We start from the raw sequence: 15,776 nt of genomic DNA, 5'->3' as shown, positions 1-15,776 counted from the left end.
TAAATTGGCAGACAATTAATCAATGTAGCCTGACCACATTTTCAGAGAGTTTTAACTCAATAGCTGACAAATAAAGGAAAAATAAATAGTTTTACATTTAACATCTTTTGGTTGCTTTAGGTCTATTGCCATGGATGCAAATGTGTTATGTTAGGATTGGTTATCACGGCATGATGGCACATGACCCTAACCAAGGGGTGGAAGTTAAGGAGTTGGGTGTGAGTAACAGTGATGAGTTGTGTGTGACAGTACTGAGGAATTCAGTCTGCGCCATGAGGCCTACAGGAAAAGTAAAGAGAATTATGACTTGATTCAAGGCTTTATCAGGCCTGCCGATAATAAAGTGTCTTTGAGTAGGGAGCTCAGGCAAGTGGGGGAACAGTGACTGAGCGATATAATACCCTGCTTTATCTCTACTGATTTTAAGTAAACTAGTTTTCAAAGACTAAACCAGTGATTCCCAACACCACCTTGATTTTAAGACATTTTACAGAGTAAATGGATAGTAGCTACGATGTTCTTGAGAAATAGATTTACTTAATGCATAGAGCAAAAGATTTTTGTTTGTGTGGAAATGGCAAGATGCACTCTACCGGGATACTCCCAGACTACACAGGTTGGGGATTTCTGGTTTAAAAACTCAGAGAGTAATTACAAATATATCTTATATTGGTAAAATTTGACTTGGACAGTCCACAAATCCCATTGAACTTCTTGTAAGGCATAGCTTTTAAAATACATGTAGTATGTGTTCATAAACATAGAAATGAATTTCAGGTATGAAGCCTTGCTCTTTTTGGAGCAAAAATTGGCACAGATCCATCCAACATGGTCATATATTTTGTTCAAGAACAAGTATTGTCTCTGGACTTTCTAGTACTTCAAGTCACTTCTTCACATCCCCTGCTGTTTATTTTGGTCTTTTATTACTGTACTTTCCTTTCCATTTTTCTTCCTCTGTCTGTGAGTTATAGCTCTTACTGTCTCCATCTGTCAGGTGCTCAGTCTATAATTCCTTTTGTGCCATGATTTATTTCCGTCAATCCTTCCTTCAACTACTGTACAGTGAACTCTTAGTTATTTAATGGATGAGACCCAATACAGAGTAAATAGCTGTAGACTGTCAATTGATTTGGAAAGTTATGGGTTCTATGTGAAGCAAAAGACCCGCTGTGCCAAACCAGTCTGTAAGAAATGCTTTTCACCTTGACTTCTGGCCCCCATGAAAATATTTTGTTTTCTGTGGTAACAATGCATTGTAACAACACATGCACTTGCTATAAGCTCTATTCACCACTTAGCTGGGATGATAAGATGTGGCTTCTTTAATTTAGTGAGGTCAAAATTGATGAGTTTCATATTTACCTTTCCCTCTTAAAATACATATCATTGTCCTGCATGTTCTTTACAGGAAATTAAAGAGTATTTATGTTCAGCTTATACAGTAGAACCTGTCATATCCAATTGGATTGGTTCCAGGATATGTAAAAATATCGTATCTCAGAGGGAGTCATTATATTACTTTGTAGTTGCTTTATTAATGTTGAGGCATTATAAATGAACAATGTCAGGTACATCAGCGTGTCCAAAATACCAAAGTGCAGTACTGCACGCATACTGTACAAAGAAAACCAGTGAAAATTATTGCAAAACAAAGCACTGTAATACAGTATTTGGCAGCACAGGTGTGCAGGGTGATCCATACAGCGCAGGTTCGCGTCCTGGCTGTGCGAAGTCGCCAATCTTCACTGGGGATTCCGAAGGGAGCGTTGGCTCTGGTGTTCCTGTGGGTTAGGGAGCCAAAACTGGCAGGCACTGTTTTTCCTTATCGCGTTACAGCCAGGCGCCTAGTGAGCTCAAAAGCGGACACCTGCAGGGCTGGCCTTTGTCCTTCAGAGGTCAGTATCTTGCTGACATCCGCTCTCCAGTTCCTGGGTGTAAAAGAGGGGATTGTAGCACGCCCACTGAACCTTCGGGTCTACTGAGCTATGTGGGAAATTTCTGCGGTAAGGGAGAAAATCAGGGGTAAAATAATTGGGCAGACTAAATAATTAAAAAAAAAAACAACTGTATTTGTCAGTCTACAGTCACAGTCTAGTTAATTTAGCATTCAGTTATCCCTGGATTTCTCTGCTAAGTACAGCTGCAGGAAGCAACTTTCTACATGTGTTCATAGCACTGATTACATTTCCAGCAGGGTTGGCACTAAGAGACAGGAAATGCACAATTGTAGAAAGTATTAAGAGAGTGAGGCCAAGGCTTCTGTCACTTTGTTACTCACACTAAAAATTATTCAGCTGGTTATATATTTAATTACTTTAATAATAAAAGTAAAAAATAACTCCTAAAAAGCAACTCTTTCAATGCAGCTGAGGTTTTGCCCCCACGAGTTAGATTCCTTCGCAGCTAAGATTGAAGTACATTCTGCTGAGTTACAACTGTGAAAACCTATTTATAGACTGTCAAATACTAATATGTGTTTTAGACAGTTTTAACTTTTTTCTTTTTCTGGAGGGCAAACATTCTTCAAATCCTTGGGCCTCTGTGAACCTGAACCCATCTGTATTAATCCCAGGACAACAAAGCTCACTCTGGAATGTTATATACAGTCACCCCCAAATGACATTTTAACATAGCCTTATATAGCAGCTGGGCCTTATTCACAAACTTGAAGTAATAGTTTGGTTTATTTATTTATATATTTTTAGAATGACTTATTCAGAATCAGTCAAATATAGTTTTGTTGTATAACACAGGAGGCCAAAATATAAATGTTTGTTAATGTGTTAATTTATTTTAAGCTTTCTACAAAAACAAAAAACAATTATTCATGGTATTTTTATGGTACACAACATTGTAGAATGATTGTTTCATTTCAGAGAACCTGTAGGTGTTTGAAAGCAGCATGTATAAATAGCTTGACCAAACAAAACAAGGCGTTACTTACCAGTTGGATGCTCTGTTAATGAGATACCAATTTAGGAATGTCAGGCTTTATTTCTGATGTTGCCAGTCGCATAACAGCTTGAAGATTACTGTCAGAAATCTGATTGTGCTGTTTTGATTTATTGAGACTAAGTATGAAAAGGCATACCCACAAAGGAAAGTGCTTCCAAACAGACTAGCAAACTTCATGGCCCTCTGTCGCATTTTCTGAAATTTCTCAGAATCCAGGCAATTGTAAAAATTGAGGAGATTTCCTTCATGGAATTTGCTGCGAAGCGAGTCACAGCACTGCAGGTCATTAAGTTCAAGTTTGTGGAATGGGTTAGCAAACAGCTTCCGTTTGTCTTTATCCCTCCAAAAGTCTGAGAATCGCTGCTGAAATGAATGCTGAAGCTTCTCCATGACTTCAGATTAGGGCACTGAGTCACAGTTATGATCAGAAAACATCTGCTGGCAGGTAGGAAAGTGAGAGAGGTCACCTTATTTCATTTGCACATGGAATAGCTTCAGTTTAGTTTCAAATGTTGTGATTTGGTTGGCGAGGTCAGAAACAAGTTGTTCCTTTCCTTGAAACCGGACATTCAAATTGTTCAGATGGGCAGTAAGGTCAGAAAGGAAAGCGAGATCACAGAGCCACTTTCTTTCTCTGGCAGAAAAGCTTTGATCTCTGCCAGCAGCGCCACAAACCTTTTCAAAACTTTACTACTGTTGAGCCACTGGACTACAGTATGAAAAGCAAATCTCTATAAATCAGCATAAATTTCTTCTAAAAAAGCATGAAATTGACGGTGGTTGAGTCCATGAGATTTTATAAAGTTCACTGTGGAGACCACAAAATGCATCATAATTTGGAGAGCAATATGTTGGTATATACTGGGTTCTCTGAATATACTGAATAGTACAGTGACTTCAGGACCTGGAAATGCTGGACGATGTGGCATTTCTATAACCAAGACAATGTCTTTCTGGATTATAATGTACTGGTTCACACGCAGCATGTGTTTAAAGAGCATGATACATTTCCATTATTTAAAAACACCACATGAATATTCTAACCTCAAACCTATTGAGTAAAATTAGGTTAGAAGGTCTATAACCACTCCTGTTATTTTGCATAGAGGTTGACACTCACTTGCAGTGTATGTGGTCAGCGGTTTACGCCCAGCCTCTGCCCTGTTACAAGAGCATTTATAGGATGTTTTGGTGTGGCCTCTCACCCATTGTTTCAGGAAGTGAGGCTGAGATGCACCACAAGGTGTGCATTTTAACATCTTTGTTGTCACTTATTTAATGACTCTGCACTGAATTTTGCCTGTCACTGGTAAACTGACAGGTTTACAAAAGCTGCTGCTGTCAAATACAATCATGAAAAACAAAGCAAAACAACAGAAAGCAGTTACTAAAGTACCTAACGAAAAATATTCTCTCAAAGAATAGTAAAAATGACAGCTGAAATATCAACCTTCTCTAAAATGTCAGTCACTTCTTCTTTTCCGTTGACAACAGCAACATCATACAATACAAAATAACAAAATATATAACAATAATAACTAGTTGAGTGACACATAAACAAGTCATTCACATTTGAGGTAGTGGCGACATTTAAGAGCATACAATTATTTAATTCCTTGTTTCCCTGTATGTAGATTGACCAATCCGAATTTTACAAGACAAAAAAACAAAACAAACAAAAAAAAACATTTGATTATGATTATATTCAATTCAATTGTATTTAATGCTTTTATCTTTTGTCTAATTAGAAATTGGTGCAGCATACTCAAAATTCCTGGTGGTGACAGCTTGTTGAAATGTTTGTCATTTTCTTTTTTGACAGTAACGTGAAATGTTTGCTGTTATCATTTATTGTTATCAATGTCAAAATAACAACTTTTGTTAACACGGTTTCAATATTGACATTTGGCACCAGTATGTCAGGGAGTATTGTAGCTTACCGTGCTGTATTTGTTGCTAGAGTTTGAGAAAATAACAGCATCTGTCTATTTGTAATGCCTGGTTTCCAATGCATATTAAATGGTTGGTAACATTTTCAGGGTACAAATTGCATTGAAATTATTATTTGGGAAATATATTGTAATTCAAGGAATGCTTTCTGAATATTACAATTTGTTACATAAATACATAAAATGATTTGTAATAAGCAGTTACTAAGTAATACTATGATAGCCAGCCCTATAAATGCACTATTACTTGGCAAAGGCTTAAGCAATAGAACCTGAAAAAGAGGACTTTACTTTCTGGCAAGCTGTTCAGTGATAACTGGGGCTGGTCTTCCTATTTCTGGGGTTAACCAAATCATTTGTAATTTTTTGTTTTAGGGCTTTAAACAACACAAAGAGTATGATTATACAGCTGTCATCAATACACAAACAAGGGAGCCTATTTGTCATTTAAAAGTATCAAGCAGACTTTTATACTAAAAGCTGCCAAGGCCGATTTTTGCATGATAATTTTAAAGCATACTTGAACCCTTATTCTTATTTAATCTGACTGTATTTCTCTCTTAATGTTAGATGTAATTACCTCTAAAATATATTTTTTTAAAAACCGTCTAAGCTACTTTACATAGAATCAAATAAGTTTTTCTAGTTTTAATCATTATGCAAGCATGTATGTCTGACATTTTGCCTTGTTATTTCAAAATTGGTCTTGGAAACAGCAGGATGCAAGGTTTTATTATTCACATATAGATAGTGCCCCCGACATCATTTCACTTCCATCTGAAACACAATGTACTGTTTTAATCATAAATATGTAATAATCTGATTCTGATCATTATTACATTTATATCTCTAACTGATGGTTTCTATCATTGTAAATAGACACATCTCTAAGCTTTGATAACATGGTTATTGTTAGTGGCTTCGTCATTTTATCTTTTTGTTCCGCCATTCCCTTGTCTTTTTATGATATTTGCAGTCATTCAGAGAGGTGAAAACAGAAAAAGAGACAAATGATAACTCAATATTGGATCAACAGAACCCAGAACCACTCAACATAGTTGCAAACATCATACAAAAGTAAGGGAAAGGTTAAATAAAACAAATACAATGACACTGAAGCTCTTTAATCTCTAAGTAAACATATGTGATGCTGTGCATATGGTTATGTATCCTTTTAAAACCTCTTTAAAAGTAATGCAGTTAAACATTTGTATCCAGTTAAATATAACAGTTGTTTTATGTTATTAAAACATCAGGGATACTGGGTAAGAATGTGTGTCAGTGGCATGCAAATTTTGTTAGTTCTTGAGGATGACTCTTCTGTATTCCCTTATGGGGAAACTACTGGCTATTGTGAAAGACCAGCTTCACATCTACATAGCTAGGTATCTATGGATATGACAGGTTCCAATTAAAAGATATACTGTATCTACATCTATGGAATTCTACATGCTTCATGCTCACCTAATGGGGTTATATGTCTCCAAGAGATGTAAGGCTCCGGTTTCCCACTGGCCAGGCAAATAAGTGTGATGTTGGTGCCTTCATTAACAACAATGTCAGAAGAGATGTCATATATCTTCGGGGGAACTGGAAAGACACAAATAAGATAGCACTGATGAAAAACCTGTTGCCTTTGCAAATAGTCTACAGGACTGGTCATTAAGAATGAAAAACATTTCAAGCATGTCTCAACATTGTTAACCAAAAAAAAAAGACCTTTCATATTTTAGAAATAGCAATGACACATTAAACATCAAATACTCCAAGGATAAGGATACATATTTTCTTTTTCAAGAGAACAGGTTCTGCTGAGCTCACCGCCAATTATAAGTGTCAACACTGCACACTGATTTTAGAACTAAAAAGTATTCCTAACTCCAAAAATATAACACTTCTAATTTCTTCAAGTGAAGTGCAATCTTTCCAAACACCTTTAAGCCTTAAAATGTTATGTGGCTGGTTTCACAGACCCCAATTAGCACTTGTAGATGACATTTTTATATAAAGTACGGGGGAAGGTAGTGGATGGTAGGTATATAGGACCGCATTTATTACAGAACCCATGTCCAGTATAAGGAACATATAGTCATGTTATATAAAGCCCAGAAAGGAAACTACATCTCCCAGAAGACCCAGGGGTGAAAATTGAATTAAGGCACAAGGGTGACACTGAGGTTCTTGGTGGATGAGGAGGGAGAGAGGGTAGTGGATTCAAGAGGAATAGAGATAGAGAGATCAGCAGTGGGGGAGGAAGAGGGGGGAAGAAAAGGAGGTCTGATTTGGAAAGGTTGAGTTTGAAATGATGCGAGTGCATCCAGGAGGAGACAGGTAGAGATACAGGAGGAAATGTCGGAGTCATAGCGGGGAAAGGAGAGGAAGATCTGTGCATCATCAGCATAGAAATTATATGAGAAGCCATGGGAGGAGATGAGGGGACCCAAGTAGTGGGTATGGAGAGAAAACAGGAGGGGTCACAGGACAGAGCCTTGGGGGACACCTGTCGAAAGAGAGCAAGAGGCAGAGGGTGAGCCACACCTGGACCCCCAATACGTGTGATCGGAGAGGTAGGAGGAGAACCAGACAAGAGCAGTGCAGGAGAGTCCCAGGCCAATGAGGGAGGACAGGAGAATGGTTGAGGAGAATTAGGTCTGAGGAGAGGGAGGCAGCACGGGCAGATAGTAAAGAGTTAGTGACGAAGAGAAGAGCAGTTTCAGTGGAGTGTGCCGGGCGAAAAGCAGATTGGAGGGGTTGAGCAGAAAATGTGTTGATTGGAAAGCAGAGAACTGGTAATGTACCGCTCGCTCAAGGGCTTTAGAGAGGAGGGAGAAGGGAGATAGGACGGTAGTTCTGGAGGGATGAGGGATCAAGGGAGGGTTTTTTAAAGATTTTTTTAAGATGGGGGTGATGCAGGCCTGTTTGAAGGCAGAGGGGAAACAGACAGAGAGCAGAGAGGTGTTGAGAAGGGCGGAAATGAAGGGGAGTAGAGCAGGGGCAGCAGCCTGGAAGAGATGAGTGGGGAGGGGATCAAGAGCACACGTGTTGGGTTTATGCCTCTGGAGCAGGGAGCAAAGTTCAGAGTCTGAGAAGGAGGAGAAGGAGGGTAGATTAGTAGGGGTTGCAGAGGGTGGTGGGGAGGGAGTGAGCAGAGAACAGGGTGGGGAAGGAGGCAAGGTAGTGAAGAGTTTGCGGATGTCTGTGATTTTGGAGGAGAAGGAGGCAAAGTCATCAGCCAAGATAGAGAAAGGTGGAAGGGGGTGGGGGCTAAGGAAGGAGGAGAAGGTAGAGAAAAATTTACGGGGATTGTTAGTGGGCATCAATTGGATTTTTAAATTAATGTTATCAAGTACAAAATTTAGTACAAAAACGTTTCAATAAAAAAAACAAACACATGTGCATGTCAAAACCTAGCCCACAGTACAAATGCATTCTTAAACGCATAAGTGAAAACATCATTCTATGAACAAACTTAACAAATTAATATCCCAAAAGCATGTTTTTTTTTTGTAGTTTTTTTTTTAATACTGAATTTTGACCACCAGTTAGTAATATTCAAAGTTGATGGAATTTTTTGAGGCAGGAAAACTAACACGTTCATCTTGTTCAATCTGGAACATAAACAGATTTTAGCCTGTTTGGGGATGCTCTTTGTGCATTGTGCTCTTTGTGCATTGTGAAGATTTTGATAGACAAAAAGTTCCAAGCAGTAGTTATCTTATATATGTAATAAACTATAACGTTAATATTATGTGTCAATACACATCACCCTATAGAGTACAGACCATTGTAAACCAAGGCTACGTTTATTGTATTTTGCAGGTATTGCATGTACAGTTGTAATTTATCGATTAGAACAGAGGTTCTCAAACTTTTTTTGCTGGGACCCCCTTTGGAAATGTTTCAGGCTGTGATGACCCCCCACCCCGTAGTGCGATATCATATGAAGTTACTGTACATCAGTGGTCCCCAACCTTTGCTGGCCCGTGGGCAACAACACCAAACAAGTAACGCACTGCGGGCAACATCATACTTTGCTCTACCTATCAGCCTGAAGAAACATTTATTTGTGGTAAGCACAATATAGGAGACAAGATTGCTCTCTCTCAGCCTAAGGAAACATTTATGTGTGTAAAATAAAAAATAGGACCTACATCTCAGACAGTGGTGATTCTAGAGTATAGCACACAGGGGGGCACCAAGGGGGCCCCAATTTAATTATGGAGGGGGTTTTACAGTGTTTTCACATTTAATAAAATGCCCCGCAAAAACAACTGTATTCATTAAAAATAAGAAATCTGCAATGGTATAACTGCATTAAATGATGTGGGGAAAAACCACACACACACAATTGTGTACCTTCCTGCAATTTAGCGAATTCTGAAGTGCCTTGAACCCCCATAACCTTAGTATTAACCTGGACTCATTAATAAAAATAATAAATAAATAAAAAATAGCAATATATAAATAACATTAAACAATACTTTAATGCTGACATTAAATGCTGGGTGAGATTGGATCGGATTTAAGAAACTGACTGTGACTAGAGAAGTATAAGAAATAAGAACGCTGTCAACAATAATGAATGATTTTAAATGATTGTCAACCAATAAACCACAAATGTAATACATTGTGACCAAGAACAGAATGGACCCCAAATTCATTTCTATATGCATCATATCATAAGCTACTTGAATTAAACTAGCGGTAAATAAAAAAAAAAGATTTCATACATTTATTTATATATTTTACACAAACCTGATTACCAATTCTAGACTCCAAGTCCCTTACCTAAAATAACATTCATTTCAGAAGACAGTGTTTTGAGTTACGGACTCAGCTCGCACCCGTTTACTCAATGGAAATAAATGCAAATAATCCACCAGCCCAGTGGATCAAAAAATAGGTTATTAAGCAAAACAGCCACACTTTTACATGTTAGTTTGGAAAAACAGGTTCAAGAAATGATTGCGTTTAATCTACCGAACCAAAAGCAATTGCCAAACTTTTTCTACATTTTACTTATAACTATACTAGTCTGTGTCACAATGCGTGCGGCTTAGTAAGAGAACAAAAACAAAAACCTACATACTGCTACATTTTCTATTACCATTATTATTTTTAAAGCTTTTTCTGATTAAATAGTATAAGGTACTTCTGATTGAACAAACATGTTAAGTTCCTGACAGGGTTTGTAGTAAGCAAATTACTTTTATAACAAATATGATTTTTATACAGACGGTTGAGACGGTTCGCTTCCACTCACCTTCCCACCAAACACATTAGTTTCAAAACTTGTCACTCAAACTGCTTGCAGTGTGTGGTGGGCGGGATGAGGCGACATTGTTAAGGGCTATGCGCTTATGGTATAGCTCCAGTCGAGTAAAACAAAACAAAACAAAACACAAAGTTAATTAGCTGACCAGTAAAAAACGGCGGGAGAGCTGGCTTCATAATACAGCTTTTACTTTTAGGGGTCATGTGACCCCCCTACAGTAGCCGTGTGACCCCCAGTTTGAGAAATGCTATATTAGAATACAGTGAATTAGCAGTACAGCTATGGCTATATATATATATATATATATATATATATATATATATATATATATATATATATATATATATATATATACAGACATGCTCAAATTTGTTGGTACCCTTACAGCTCATTGAAATAATGCTTCATTCCTCCTGAAAAGTGATGAAATTAAAAGATATTTTATCATGTATACTTGCATGCCTTTGGTATGTCATAGAATAACGCAAAGAAGCTGTGAAAAGAGATGAATTATTGCTTATTCTACAACGATATTCTAAAATGGCCTGGACACATTTGTTGGTACCCCTTAGAAAAGATAATAAATAATTGGATTATAGTGATATTTCAAACTAATTAGTTTCTTTAATTAGTATCACACATGTCTCCAATCTTGTAATCAGTCATTCACCCTATTTAAATGGAGAAAAGTAGTCACTGTGCTGTTTGGTATCATTGTGTGCACCACACTGAACATGGACCAGAGAAAGCAAAGGAGAGAGTTGTCTGAGGAGATCAGAAAGAAAATAATAGACAAGCATGGTAAAGGTAAAGGCTACAAGACCATCTCCAAGCAGCTTGATGTTCCTGTGACAACAGTTGCAAATATTATTAAGAAGTTTAAGGTCCATGGAACTGTAGCCAACCTCCCTGGGCGCGGCCGCAAGAGGAAAATCGACCCCAGATTGAACCGAAGGATAGTGCGAATGGTAGAAAAAGAACCAAGGATAACTGCCAAAGAGATACAAGCTGAACTCCAAGGTGAAGGTACGTCAGTTTCTGATCGCACCATCCGTCGCTTTTTGAGCGAAAGTGGCCTCCATGGAAGAAGACCCAGGAGGACTCCACTTTTGACAGAAAAACATAAAAAAGCCAGACTGGAATTTGCTAAAATGCATATTGACAAGCCACAATCCTTCTGGAAGAATGTCCTTTGGACAGATGAGTCAAAACTGGAGCTTTTTGGCAAGTCACATCAGCTCTATGTTCACAGGCGAAAAAATGAAACTTTCAAAGAAAAGAACACCATACCTACAGTGAAACATGGAGGAGGCTCGGTTATGTTTTGGGGCTGCTTGGCTGCGCCTGGCACAGGGTGCCTTGAATCTGTGCAGGGCACAATGAAATCTCAAGACTATCAAGGCATTCTGGAGCGAAACGTACTGCCCAGTGTCAGAAAGCTCTGTCTCAGTCGCAGGTCATGGGTCCTCCAACAGGATAATGACCCAAAACACACAGCTAAAAGCACCCAAGAATGGATAAGAACAAAACATTGGACTATTCTGAAGTGGCCTTCTATGAGTCCTGATCTGAATCCTATCGAACATCTATGGAAAGAGCTGAAACTTGCAGTCTGGAGAAGGCGCCCATCAAACCTGAGACAGCTGGAGCAGTTTGCTCAGGAAGAGTGGGCCAAACTACCTGTTAACAGGTGCAGAAGTCTCATTGAGAGCTACAGAAAACGTTTGATTGCAGTGATTGCCTCTAAAGGTTGTGTAACAAAATATTAGGTTAGTGGTCCCATCGTTTTTGTCCATGCCATTGTCATTTGTTTTATTATTTACAATATTATGTTGAATAAAAAATCAAAAACAAAGTCTGATTTCTATTAAATATGGAATAAACAATGGTGGATGCCAATTACTTTTGTCAGTTTCAAGTTATTTCAGAGAAAATTGTGCATTCTTCGTTTTTTGTGGAGGGGTACCAACAAATTTGAGCACGTCTGTATATATATATATATATAAGCAAGGAGGTTTAATTTAACTATAACCATTATAATATTTAATATGTACATTTAATAATACACCATTAGCACTTTGGCTGTTAGCGCTCATGAACAAAAATTAATAAATTATGTTAGTATAAAACTATAATTAATATATATTAAAAAAAAAAATCCACTGATCTTTGGCGTGCTAGCCACATGTGCTAACCTCTACACCAGGCTCCAGTTTCATGCCCACCTCTTATTATTAGTCAAGGACCCAGCACTGGTTAATGGTTGTTTTTTTGGTTTTCACTGGAAATGTGTGTCATATTCCACAAGAGGTATAGCAGAGGAACAAAATGAGGGGTCTCTTGTCTTTCTAACTTATACAGAGCTATCAGCACTGTATAATGGTAGCCAGGTGCAGATGATAATTAAGCAATAAATAATAATTAAACAATTAAACAAATACACTTTTCTGGCAGGGAGGATAATAACCCCCCTCCCTGCCTTGTTACAGTACTGTGACAGAAAGACAATAATTATTGGTGGTAAATCTCAATCCCAACCTGTGAGGGCGCTAAGTAATGGGAATAGAGTACCCTGGACTGCTTGGCCTGACACTTCATTCCTAGGGTTAAAAGGAAGTCGATCATTTAGAAAAGGGGCAGAGCTTCAGTACACTAACTAATCGACCCAGAAGGGAAATGATGTGGCAGCCACGGATTGGAGGAGCCGCTGCAATCGTCTACCAAGGGGTCATGAGTGACAGTATAAGTAGGGGTTGAAGCGACGTAATCTGTTCCTTTGTTGTGGTTATGAAAATGAACCGAAAGGACCGGTATACTGTGTAAGAAAGAACGTGAGTGCATTGTGTATTGCCAGCCATCATTGTTTGTTTCTGTTTGGTCATCAGATCCCTGGATTAAAATAAACAAACCTTTTTCACCCGTACTTTGTTTGTCTGTCGTTTTTTGTTGGATTACTGTACTGTACTGCACCTGCATGTACAACTTACCACTTTGCCACAAGTACCTATTGATGATATATAGCTAGTAACAAAAGCTCAAAGTTAGCGTATATTTGGTAGAATTTTGCTATTCTTTATTGTGTTTTTTTTATTTTATTATTTTTATGTATTTTTTTATTAATTTAGTCGTTGCCAATTATTTTTATTATTTTCTTCCCAATTTGGAAATGGCCAATTATTTTTAGGCTCAGCTCACCGCTACCACCCCTGCGCTGACTCGGGAAGGTGAAGACGAACACACGCTGTCCTCCGAAGCGTGTGCCATCCAGCTGACCGCTTTTTTTCACACTGCCGACTCACCATGCAGCCACCCAAGAGCTACAGCGTCGAAGGACAACGCAGCTCTCGGGCAGCTTACAGGCAAGCCCGCAGGCGCCCGGCCAGACTACAGGGGTCGCTGGTGCACGGTGAGCCGAGGACACCCTGGTCGACCTAATCCTCCCTCCCCCCGGGCGGCGGCGCCACCCCTGGAAGAATTAGCCGTCTAGTCTAATACTACACAAGACACATAACTACGAGACTATAGAATCACACAAGTCTCTCTCAAATGATAACAGAGACCACGAATTTAAGCGAGCTGTAAGTATCGAGCTCCTGGCGGCTGATTTGATTTTGTTTACACTTGAGAAGAGCTGTTCCACTGTGCACGTTGTCATTGGCAGAGTGTGAGCCTCAGTTGTTGGAAAAACACTGACACTTCCGCTTCCCCCAAATTGATACTGAACAAGTATGTTCTGTGTGGCTGAATGGCTTGGATGTATTTTGTTGAGTTGGCAGTCCAGAATTTGATTCCAAATAGCTTGAAGGTCGTTGTCACAGCGCACCCTAGTCGATTTTCAAACATTTTCCCAAATAAAACAAGTAAAAATATAATTATTTTAGTTTGAATTTGCTGGAGAAGAGACTGTGCCTCCAACTTGGTCTGCCCCCCACCTTCTACAAACTCCATTAGCGCTTCTAAAATAACATCAAAAAGCTTGAGCATATTGCTCACCGCACCGGACCTGGAACTCCAGCGTGTATCTACCCCCCGCTCAAGCTCAAGACTCCCGTTTGGACTCGTCTTTGCATTCGTCCGCAAGAATAGAATAGTATGTGTTTGAGGCCTCGTGCAATTCCTACCTGATTTTACGAAGAAGCAAAGAGGCTGCAGCTTCAACTAGATCATTTTGAATGTCATAATTGCATTTATCGGAAGCGCTTCTAGTCGGCTTTTGATTTCTGGGTCATACTTGCAGAACAGTTGAAAAAGTTCGAAAAAGTTCCCCGTTAAGGATGTCATTGTTCTCCCTGTGCCCATGGAGAGCTATTTGTTGTTTCGCACAGAACATTACAATATCAAGCATGATCTTGTTGTGCTGCCAGTTGTTTTCGATCAATCGAGCACTCACAGCCTCCCTATTTAACTGATTAAAAACATTTCCACGGCCTGACTGCTGGCACTCTCTATAGCTATCGAACTTGCAAACCGCTACTGCATGAGCTTTATTCGATACATGCTTTGTACAGGCCTGGTGCATCTGTTTCCAATCATTAAAACCATGACTGAACTTATCTGCAATAGATGATGAATAACCGAAATGTCTACACATTTTACAGAAAATTGGGTTTTTTGAAATGCTATATTCCAGCCACTTGTGTTTCGAATAGCAATGAGCCGTGAAGCTGCAGGACTTACCAGCAATGAGGGAGGTTGGATAACGAGTATCGGTTGTGTCGGCGGTTCATCAATGGCAGACAAATCTGAGGCTGTATTTGCTGAACTTGCGTTTTTACTGAATCCTGGTAATACTGAAACATTTGAAGAAGTCGAAGATGTTTCACTGATCCCTGGTACTGGCACATTAGTCGTTGATTCGTCGGTTTGTTTTCTTTTTACATAATTAAAAAGACTGGATTGTCGGGACATAGCTAATGCATAAGACGCAAATATAGCTACAGTTTACTGCAAAGTTGGCTAAACTTTCTGTAGGTAATTAGATAGCTAATTGTAAGCTAAACAGCAGCTGCTAACAAGCTGGTTGCATGTGCCTTGCAATGAAAAGAAAAATTGCCTGTACGTTAAAGGTATAGCATGGTCAGACGATTATTCTACAAACTTTGGTTTTAACTGTCTGATAATTGGCGCGCGCGGGATTTGCCTGTACATTCGGCTTGGCATGAAAAAATTTAAATTGTCAATCGCTCCATAACTGGGTGGGCCCATGAGCAAAATAGTCGGGTCCAGGCCCCTCAGGCCCGAGCGTGGCTTTGTCCCTGATATATACACACACTTCTAGCAATACATCAACAATATGTTCATTATAATAATCAACCATATATATATATATATATATATATATATATATATATATATATACAGACGTGCTCAAATTTGTTGGTACCCTTACAGCTCATTGAAATAATGCTTCATTCCTCCTGAAAAGTGATGAAATTAAAAGATATTTTATCATGTATACTTGCATGCCTTTGGTATGTCATAGAATAAAGCAAAGAAGCTGTGAAAAGAGATGAATTATTGCTGATTCTACAAAGATATTCTAAAATGGCCTGGACACATTTGTTGGTACCCCTTAGAAAAGATAATAAATAATT

At 38.7% G+C, this 15,776-nt stretch overlaps 1 protein-coding gene across 1 annotated transcript in view; it reads right to left on the bottom strand.

Moving 5' to 3' along the window:
- The window catches only part of LOC117416621 (neuronal growth regulator 1-like), a 317,626-nt gene that overhangs the window by 108,355 nt on the left and 193,495 nt on the right, over positions 1-15,776 (bottom strand). The window contains exon 3 of the mRNA XM_034924603.2: positions 6,372-6,497. Coding sequence (XP_034780494.2) covers positions 6,372-6,497 — 126 coding nt within the window. The remainder of the gene's footprint in view (positions 1-6,371; positions 6,498-15,776) is intronic.

The sequence above is a fragment of the Acipenser ruthenus genome, chromosome 12 (genome assembly GCF_902713425.1).
Source record: "Acipenser ruthenus chromosome 12, fAciRut3.2 maternal haplotype, whole genome shotgun sequence".
Taxonomy (NCBI): domain Eukaryota; kingdom Metazoa; phylum Chordata; class Actinopteri; order Acipenseriformes; family Acipenseridae; genus Acipenser; species Acipenser ruthenus.
Note: the sequence above shows the minus strand (reverse complement) of the source record. Positions and strands in the feature narration are given on the sequence as shown.